Here is an 11,328-nt window from a genome sequence, read left to right on the forward strand (position 1 = left end):
CCCTTGGCCTAAGAATCTATTGATTTGCAGATATTTGAACACAACTTTTTGCCTTTTTGATGTCTGATGTCCGTTTAAGATAAGATCTGCAAGCAATAAACATTTGTGTTGCCAGCTGAAGACAGTAACCAGTAAGTGTTAGAGAGTGGGTTTAAAACAGAATGTAGTTTAGTTTCAAACAATCTGCAGAACAAAAATAATGCATCTTGAAGAGGTAAAAAAAAAAAAAAAAAACATGGTTTATAAATTAATTGCCAAGTCATAATCAGGTCCCTATACATCAGGGGTCGGCAACTATCCGCCCTCCAGATGTTATGGACTACATCTCCCATAATTCTCTTTCAGCCATAATGCAGGCAAAGCATCATGGGAGATGTAGTCCATAACATCTGGGGGGCCGGTAATTGCCCACTACTGCTATACATTATTAGCTGACCTATATGTCTATTAATACAACTGGAGTAATTTCCCGAATGCATGACTGTGATCCCAACAATGAGGGAACTATATGCAGGCTACATATCCAGCCTGTTGACTATTTTTTAATAATTTAATAGTCTATTTATTTTTTAAGCTACAGATGTAGCAACACCCTATTTGGCAAGTCTGCTTTTATATAAATATTTAAGCTACAGGTGTAGCAACTCCGTATTCTTACGGACTGCTGTCATAAATATATACAAAATATTTTTTATATATATATATATATATATATATATATATATATATAAAAATAAAAGCTACAGGTATAGCAACAACCTATTTGGATCAGTTAAGAGAAAAGGGATCAGGGGTCTGTAGATCATTGCAGGATTTATCTAAAGAATTTGAGATTTCGAATAAAGATTTTTTCCCCTACTTTCAGGTTCGCCATTTTCTGAAGGAATTTTTATTTAAGCCTACAGAAGAACGAGCATGGAGTACCCTCCAGACGTCTATCGATCTTTTTAAAATAGGGAAATATAAGACATCTTCATTATATAAAACAATCATGACATAAAAGGGAGGGAAAATGTGGAGTACACAGCCGAAATCTGGCAGGCACCACCAGAAACTATATATATAAAAGCTTCACGCTCGCAGATGCATCAACAGTGCCTACCTCAATGGCGAGAATCCCATACTAAATTAATAAACAGAGCATATATTACACCTAGCAGGAAAGCAAAATGGGATAATTCTGGTGCTCTATGTCATAAATGCAAAGCTTTTAATGCAGATTTGAAATTCCAACTTCTGGCAGAACATGTCTTTTTTTTTCATAGATGGACAAAAAATAGGTTCATATAAACATAGACGACAACTAAATTCCATAATAATGGTAGGCAGATTAATGATTCTGAAATATTGGAAATCCAACAAAGCACCAAATCTGTCAGAACGCAAATATAAAACTTAAAAATCAATTAATTATGGAACAAATGGATACATCAATAAATACAGAAACACAAGTCAATTGCTTTCTGCTTAAATGGTGGAATGTAATTATTAGTTTCCCTAAGGAAATACAATTACAACTAATTGCACCCCTTATGGGCACAGCGACGATTGAACTTACTATTGCTAACAAGCAATTTCCAGATCTATAGAGGAAGGGGGTTGGATAGTGTCCAACGGCGGGTGAGGTTGGGAATTATAACCTTTTTTTTCCCCATCTTTTTTTTTTTCTTCTCCTAGGTATGCTCAAGTTGTAGCATACCATATTAGCTCTATACAAATTTTCAATTCAGGTATGACCATTCTTCAGCTTTGGAAGACTGCTAATAAGTAACCAGAATACTCTTTATGAACTTTGCAACATTGATAGCTTGGAAGATTGTAAAGAATTTGTTTCAAGTGCTGTCATGGCTTTGTTTGTTTTTTTGTTTCTGTACCATGAATTGGATTTTATATATATATATATATATATATATATATATATATATATATATATATATATATATATATATATATATATATATATATATATATATATATATATATATATATATAGTAATAGAATACTCCCAGCACTGTTTCTTTTTTAGGAAAACATCCTTTATTAAAGTGTCAGAGGATAAAACAACAGCTACGTTTTTATTGACAATAAAAAAGGGAGATAAAAGGTTTTTTATACATGTGATACAGATTTTGTCGTGTATCTCCTTAAATGGCCATGTGGGTGTGGCTATATAGGGGAACTATTCGTCCTGTCAAAGATAGGATTAGCGCTCACAAATCTAGTATTAGAAATAGAGACATGACACGGCCAGTGTCTGCCCATTTTACCATGGCAGGGCATGTTAGTCAATTAAGGTTCCAGATAATTTATCATATCCCGTAACTCAGGAGAGGGGGTAACAGGGAAATCCCATGAAAAAGAGAGGTTTGATGGATACATCAGTTAGGCACCCTAGATCCGATAGGATTAAACAGAGATTATGATTTACATTTGTTTTTGTAAAATTTGTTTTTGTCTATTCTTATGTTTTTTTTCCCTCTTTAAGATTAGTTTAAAAATTGTATAGTTGGCAATTTATTTTGTACTTTGGAAATTGTTTTTAAACAAATTTTTATTATAATCTACAGGTAGAACCTAAACTGTTTAATGTCCACTAGATGGCAGAGAAGATGATATGCACATGCGTTAATCACAGGTGGTATAAATTGAGGTGTTCTACCTGTAATACACAGCATGAATAAGGGCTATGTAGGGCCGAAACGTAGTTGTTTTATCCTCTGAAACTTTAATAAAGGATGTTTTCCTAAAAAAGAAACAGTGCTGGAAGTATTATATTACTGTGTGTGTGTGTATATATATATATATATATATATATATATATATATATATATATATATATATATATATATATATATATATATATATATATATATATATATATATATATATATATATATATATATATATATATATATATATATATATATATATATATATATATAAGCTACAGGTGTAGCAACTCCGTATTTTTACGGACTGCTGTCATAAATATATAAAAAAATATTATATAAAAGTAGAGGTTTCACCTTCTAACAAACTAAGAACTTCTCAACATCACTATATTTTGGACATAAAATTGCCATTTTGGCAAACTTAAAAGCATCAGAATCTTTTAACTGTTCACCAAAAATCTCCTTTACAATGGAGTCTTTACAGATCAATTGAGATGGAATTTCAAAGATATCTTCATGAAAGCCATGCTTGTTTGTGAGTATTCCATTTCCAAGCTTTATTAGCCAAGAGCTATACACAGGATCAACAGATCTTACATTATTTGTCAGCTTCAAAAGCTTAAACTTATGCCAGAGTGGATTGAATTTTATGCTGGCTTCAACTATAGCTGATCTACGTCCATGTGCAACAACAGAAGGAGTTTGTCTAAAATCACCTACCAGCAGAATTTGTTATCGTTATTCATCAACTCTTGGAGTTTTTTGACGCATCTGAGTGCATCACTGGAAGAAATGGTAGATAATTCATCCAAATAATAATCTTAGCTGTACATTTGCGCATCATTAGAGGTTTGCCTCATGGAAGAGGTTAAAGTATCCAACAAAGGAACTGGCAACTTAAACTGAGAGTGGTATGTTCGTCCACCTTCAAGCAAATTTGCCGCAATACCTGTTGAAGCAACAGGTAATGCTACCTCACTGTTTCCTCTAAATGTCCTCAACAAAGTCTTGTATATGTAGGTTTTACCACTACCACCAGGACCATCAAGGAAATAACACCTTTGTGGTAAAGTGTCATTTTCTGATACAGCAATGATTTCTTCAAAACGTTGTCTTTGAAGATCATTTAAAAAAAAGCATCATAGAGGTCTCTGGCGTTTTCTGGTAAATAGTTTGGATGATTTTTGGTAAACCAAAATCCTTACAATTTTTGCCATTAACAATCAAGATATCCTGAATATCTCTGAGTGCATAATTTAAACAATTTTGACAGTCTGGTGTGTGACCAGGGTGTCTTGAAAAGTCTTCAAAGAGTTTTTCTTTGTACTTTTCAAAAAGCTCTTTAGCATTTGGTGGAAATGCTAAAGCACAAATATGAGCAAAAAGTTCTCTAAGCAGTCGAGGCATCATTTCACTTGCAGCTTCATTAGATTAGATTCGTTTTATTGTCATTGTACAAAGTAGGAAAACAGAGACAACGAAATTATATTTGAAAATCTAACCAATCCTATACACAGATAGCACTATAATGGTAAGAACTAATAGATAGCAAAAAATTCAAGTGACTTGTGCAGAAAATTTCTATACCACAAAAGTAAGTACAATGTAAGTGTAATAAAGTGCAAGTGCAAAAAAAAATCAGTTCCATACAAAAAAGTATATATATGTGTAAAAAATGTAATAAAAAATTAGTCATCTTGCACACATGTGTACATTTGCATTATATATATGATGTGAATCATGAGTGTTTTATATGAATCATATGTGTATTTTATATTATATGTGTTATGTGAATATAAAGTGAGATGAAAAAGAACCATAAACAGGACAATCAATAAATTAAAACCATTAATTTAGCACTTTCTTCAATATAATAAAAAGATCTAATCATCAGAAGGATAAAAAATTAAAAAGTTGAAAAAGGCTATGAGCATAAGAGAGATTTTTAAAAGTTATTATTTAGCAGAGTAATGGCTCTTGGGAAAAAACTATTCCGTAATCTAGCAGTTTTTCCTTTTAAGCTTCTCTAACGTCTCCCAGGTGGTAAAAGGGCAAATAGTCTGTTGCTAACATGGAAAGGATCATGAATAATTCGATAGGCCTTTAAAAGACTATGTCTGCTTTGAAGATCTTCAATGGTAGGTAACTGAGCCCCTTTGATATACTGGGTGGTTTTAACAACCCGTTGCAGAAGAGATCATGAAGAGTTAAGTCCCATGATTGATCATCTTCAGAAAGACAACGTTTTTGAGCTGCTTCTTTAAATGTGTAACATTGAACTCCATCAACTGTTCGGATATTTTCAAAAGAAGTTGCTCCTTTAACATGGAGTAAAAGTAATCATAAACAAAATCTCTCAACAACTGAAGTTAAATTTACAGAGTACTTGCGACCAATAGTGTTATTTGCTAGATCGTGTACTCTTTTTTTTTTTTCCATTTTGTTGTCTTTTTATGAAAAACAAAATGCTGAGGAATATCAGTGTAAAGAAATGCATGAGCTGACAAATCTTCTTGATTTAACTTAAACCAAGCAGTCAAAGTTGTGTCTCTTAATTGTGTTCCTTCTACAGCAGTTTCAACATTATCTTCAGGAAAATATACTGACTGTTCTCCAGGAAGGTGAACTTGTAATCGCACAATGGTATGCGATTGATGGTGCATATGGAAACCAAAAAGTTGCCATGCTGCTTCTGGAGCACTGACATATCTGGAATCCATAAAGGAAGTTATCTCTTCATGAAGAAGAGTTTCATGTTCTTTAATTGCAATATTAGCTCAGTAATTTACACTTTTTATGGAAGCACAGCTTTCTATGTTAATATGGCAGTTGTATTTTAATGTCAAGTATGGGTTGTATGGTACAACCCAAGAGTTACCAAAAAAAATTTCCATTTATTTCAATAGAAACATTTTTTTTGGACCTCTTGTAACGTGGATAACCATCTACATTGATCAAAGTTTCTTCCTGGAAAGATTTTGGAAATTGCTTAGAGCAAACACCATCAACCATACATGGAGATCTTAGATTATGCTCCCCACAGGGACCATGTATCATGTGCTTGGTAACAATTGCATGTAACAAGGGATTGACTTGAATGTCCGGTATTTCTGCAGAAATAAAGCTATCAATTGCTTCAGCATTTTTAGGCTTATCTTCTGCAGATAAAATAAGCAAAATATGTGTTTGAGGTAATTGATGTTTCTGAAATTCAATAACAAGAACTTTGGCAGCTGGTTTACCCAAAACAGGTTTCTTTGTGATATCATCAAGAAGTTCTTAAAGTTTTAAAATGAAAAACTCTCGTTACTAAATCAGGACGAAATTAAACTGCTTGACCATCTTTGAGATTAAAGGGACAGTCAAGACCAGAATTGTTGTTGCTTTAAAATATAGATAATCCCTTAATTACCAATTCCTCAGTTTTGTATAACCAACACAGTTATAATTATACATGTTTTACCTCTGTAATTACCTAGTATCTAAGCCTCAGCAGACTGCCCCCTTATTTCAGTTCTTATGACAGACTTGCATTTTAGCCAATCAGAGCTGTCTCCATGGTAAATTCACGTGCATGAGCTCAATGTTATCTATATGAAACACGTGAACTAATGCCCTCTAGAGGCGGCCTTCAAGGTCTAAGAAATTAGCATATTAACTTCCTAGGTTTATCTTTCAACTAAGAATATCAGGAGAACAAAACAAAATTGGTGATACAAATAAATTGGAAAGTTGTTTAAATTACATGCCCCATTTGAAACGTGAAAATTTTTTTGGACTTGACTGTCCCTTTAACAACAATTTCAGACCATTTTAGGTTACATGTCATGGTTATGAAGAAAGAAAAAAAAAAAATCAGGCTTCCCATACTTTCAAACAATAGCCATGGCATCTTGGTAATTTTGTACCATGTTTCTTGGACTACCTTGGAATGTAGATGGAAGTATAACTGCATTGCCTTGAAGAAAGCCCTGGTCTGCAGCTACACTTTGAAGATGGTTCATGAGACCGGTGTAATTTTCAACCCTTAATTTTGACTGATTTTGTCTAAAACAATTACCTTCTGTCTTAACGTATGCATCTACAAAGTACTGCTGGGTCAATTTGCCAGCACTCAGAAATGGGTTAAACTCGTGTCGGATGGAAAGCATGCACCCACAAAAAAAACGCCAAGCACAAAGATCGTAATATAATTTATAAAATTAATTAACTCCTAATCCGCCATTTAAAGAAAACGCAAAGAATTAATTAACATATTAAATACTAAACCGCAAAAAAAACACAACGCGCAAAAAACTACATTAAACAATTAACCTCTAAACCGCCAACCGACACTCAGAACGCAAAGTATTTTTTCTAACAACTATCCCCCCTAACCTAACACCCCCATAAATTAACCCTAATTAAATTAAAATTTTAAAATAGTTAAAAACCTAAATTAAACAAATACCTAAAAATACAGAAAAATAAAAAATATAAGTTTACAAAAAATAAAAAACAAACATTATCCAAAATAAATAAAAAATATTACTAATCTAATACCCCCTTTAAAAAAAAAAAAAAAGCCAACCCAAAAAAAAACTAAATCTAATCTAAACTACCAATAGCCCTTAAGAGGGTATTTTGTAGGGCATTGCCCTAAGTTGAACAGCTTTTACCTAAAAAATTACTAACCCCCCAAAATAAAAAAAACTAACACTTAAAGAAACTAAACTACCCATTGCCCTTAAAGGGGCATTTGTATGGGCATTGCCCCTAAAAGGGCATTTAGCTCTTTTACTGCCCTAAAAAGGGCAATCAGCTCTTTTTCAAGCCCAGAAAACCCCTAATCTAAAAAATTAAAAAAAAAAACGTAAAAATTAAAATAAAAAAGTCTAAACCTAAGCCCCAAATAGGTACTCACTGTTCCTGAAGTCCGGCGGAGAAGGTCTTCTTCCAAACGGTTCCATCATCCATCTTCATCCAGAGTGAAGGCGGCGTGGAGCGGAGGTGCAGAGTTGTGTTCCTGATGCCTGGATCCCCAGCAGCGGTCCTCAATGGCGACTGTCCTTGGATGCGGTCCTCAGCGGCGGCATGGAGGCTCCTCTTCATGCGATTGAATGCAAGGTACCCCATATTTATTGGGGTATTTTGCATTCCTATTGGCTGAAATTTTGAAATCAGCCAATAGGATGAGAGCTACTGAAATCTTATTGGCTGATTTAAACAGCCAATAGGATTTCAGCAGCTCTAATCCTATTGTCTGATTTAAAAATTTCAGCCAATAGGAATGCAAGCTACCCCAAATCCATTCTACGCCAGACATCGAGGAACGCCGCCATTGAGGACCACCGCTGAGGATCCAGGCATCGGGAAAGCACCTCCGCGCAGTGCAGCCTTCACTCCGAATGAAGATAGAAGATGATGGATCTGTCTGGAAGACATTCTTCGCCGAACTTCAGGAACAATGAGTATCTATTTCGGGCTTAGGTTTAGGCTTTTTTATTTTAATTTTTAGGGGGTTTTTTGTTTTTTAGATTAGGGTTTTTTTGGACTTGAAAAAGAGCTGAATGCCCTTTTAAGGGCGATGCCCATACAAATGCCCCTTTAGGGGCAATGGGTAGTTAATTTTTTTTTTTAGTGTTAAAGTGAATGTAAATTTTCCTGTTAGTAATAATAAATATTAATTCATTTTATCTGTATTAGCCAAACCGCTTTGTTTTTTTATTAAAAAGTTGAAAATCAAAGATTATATTTGATTTTTATACTTAGCTCCGTTTTTGCTTACAGCTCCTCCCATCCATTACTTCCCTGTTTCCTTCCTCATAACGTCTAGAGCGGTCCCACCCGCTCTATGACGTATTAGCAAAGCTCGTTCACGTTGTCTTATTTTTGTGCGCATGCGTTTACCTATAACTGAATGATTTGCGCATGCGTTAGTCAACATTATTGCGATCACGATCGTAAATATGTAATTAAATTATTTGAGTGGTGATCAACTCTAAGCTACATAGTATTCAATGAATGTTTCCATTCATTGAATACTTTTCCAGCAAGCAACAACTGCTTACTTGCTGTTCCGAGTCAATAGAGTAATGTTGTGGCTGCTGGCTTTTTATGCGCATGCGAACAGCGTGAACGCGCAGCGCTTGCTTCAAAATCCAGGTGGTTTGTTTACGCATGCGCATAGAAAATACGCATGCGCATAAATTAAAAATGACGTTTGGAAAAAGGGGCTGGACGCCATGGGGTAAGGCCGATTATTAGTTGAGTAAAGTGTCTATCAAAGTAATAAAAGCGGAACAAAATGGCGGGCGGAGGGAGAGAGCGAGACGAATATACATAGATAAGTATATAAATAGATCTAATATAATGTATTTAAAAAAACGATGAATTAAACTTATGCTATTTTTTGGAGATAAAGCTTTTGGCATTGTCAACTATCTGTGACTTTACATCCACTTTAAGGTTTTTACTGTTAGGGGGGACTTAGTATTTTTTAGAGGTAAAAGAGCTGTTTAACTTAGGGCAATGCCCTACAAAAGGCCCTTTTAAGGGCTATTGGTAGTTTAGATAGGGGGTGTTTTTATTTTGGGGGGCTTTTTTATTTTTATAGGGATTAGGTATATTTTTTTTTTATAATTTTGTTTATTTTTTTCTGTAATGTTAGACTTTTTGATTTTTTGTAATTTAATGTTAGTTTTTTTTTTTAATTGTAATTTAGGGGGTGTTAGGTTAGGGGGCTTAGCAATTAAAGTAGTTATTTGCGTTGTGGTGGGGTTGGCGGTTTAGGGGTTAATATATTAGAGTTATTGTGATGTGGGATTTGGCAGTTTAGAGGTTAATTAGGGTTAATGTGATGTGGGGTTTGGCAGTTTAGAGGTTAATTAGGGTTATTGCGCTGTGGGCGTTTGGCGTTTTAGTGGTTAATAGGTTAATTAGGTTTACTGCGATGTTGGTGATTGGCGGTTAAGGGGCTAATATTTTAATTATGTTATTTGAAGATTAGGGGTTAATTACTTTATTGTTTTGCAATGTGAGGGTTGTCGGTTTAGGTGTATGTTAATACTTTGTGCGGGAGGTTAGTTTTTTTTATTATACTTTGTGCGGGCGGGTACGTGTTTTTATTTTTCTTACGGGCAGTTGCGTGTTTTTTTTAAGGCTTCGGGTTTGCCTACGCTGCATACAGGTGGATTTCGAATCTGCATCCACCTGGATGTTGATTATTTTGGTTATGCGCGCAGCCAACATTCCTTTGAGGATGTGTGCGCAACTGGTGATGGGCGCGTTACAAACGCGATTAGCGTAAAGATAGGAATATAGCAATATTGGTTGTGCAAATTAAAAGGGACAGTCTAGTATAAATTAAAATTTCATTATTCAGACAGGACTTAATTTTAATCAACTTTCCAATTTACTTTTATCATCAAATTTGCTTTTTTATCTTGGTATTCTTAGTTTAAACTAAACATAGGTAGGCTCATATGCTAATTTCTAAGCCTTTGAGGGCTGCCTCTTCTTATTACATGCTTTGTAAATCTCTTTTAAACACAAAGAGACAGAAAGTACACGTGGGCCATATAGATAACACTGTGATCAGGCAGAGAAAGTTATCAGGCAGAGAAAGGGACACTCAGGCTTTATTAAATTTTCATGATTCAGATAGAGCATGTAATTTTAAACAACTTTCCAATTTACTTCCATTAAAAAAAATGTGCACAGTCTTTTATATTTACACTTTTTGAGTCACCAGCTCCTACTGAGCATGTGCAAGAACTCAGACTATACGTATATGCATTTGTGATTGGCTGATTGCTATCACATGGTACAGGGGGAGTGGAAATATATATAACTTTAAAATGTGTTAGAAAAGAATCTAATACTCATTTGAAATTCAGAGTAAATGCTATTGTATTGTCTTGTTATCTTGCATTTGTTGATTATGCAAATCTGCTGTGTTTACTGGTCCTGGGACTTAGCACAAAACAATGCTAAATTTAAGACAATAGATAATAAACAGTCATGTGATCAGGAGGCTGGAAGAAGATGCCTAGATACAAGGTAATCACAGAGGTAAAAAGTACAGGTAGCCCTCAGTTTACGCCGGGGTTAGGTTCCAGAAGGAATGGTTGTAAATCGAAACCGTTGTAAATTGAAACCCAGTTTATAATGTAAGTCAATGGGAAGTGAGGGAGTTAGGTTCCATGCCCCTCTCAAAAGTGTATATTAATATAATTGTGTTGGTTATGCAAAACTGGGGAATGGGTAATAAAGGGATTATCTATCTTTTAAAACAATAACAATTATATGGTAGACTGTCCCTTTGAATTCTGAAATGAACAGAATGTGCATGTTTGTGCCAAACTATCCAGGAGGCTTTTATTCACTCTTTGATAAAACAATTCCCACAGCTTGATTGATGGTCACTGTTTCTCCCTACAAGCATAGCAACTGTTTTTTAAATAAACCCTAAGACTACATTGTATTACGTTAGCGTTCATTTAGTAGGTAATGATAGAATCTGGTGGAACGTCTCTATTAATGTCCCTAGCTTGGGACAAACAGAAACTAGAAGGTTCCCTATTCTGGACCCATATGATTTTAATATACAAGTCAGACCATAGATCAATCTGTACAAATAATCAAATTACCTCCACGAGAACTAGCCAGCCTCTG

General features: G+C 34.5%; 1 protein-coding gene across 1 annotated transcript in view; it reads right to left on the reverse strand.

Moving 5' to 3' along the window:
• Positions 1-11,328, reverse strand: part of VTI1B (vesicle transport through interaction with t-SNAREs 1B) — an 81,104-nt gene that overhangs the window by 69,446 nt on the left and 330 nt on the right. The window contains exon 1 of the mRNA XM_053697841.1: positions 11,304-11,328. This exon is cut by the window's right edge and continues 330 nt beyond it. Coding sequence (XP_053553816.1) covers positions 11,304-11,328 — 25 coding nt within the window. The remainder of the gene's footprint in view (positions 1-11,303) is intronic.

This window comes from Bombina bombina, chromosome 1 (genome assembly GCF_027579735.1).
Source record: "Bombina bombina isolate aBomBom1 chromosome 1, aBomBom1.pri, whole genome shotgun sequence".
NCBI lineage: Eukaryota > Metazoa > Chordata > Amphibia > Anura > Bombinatoridae > Bombina > Bombina bombina.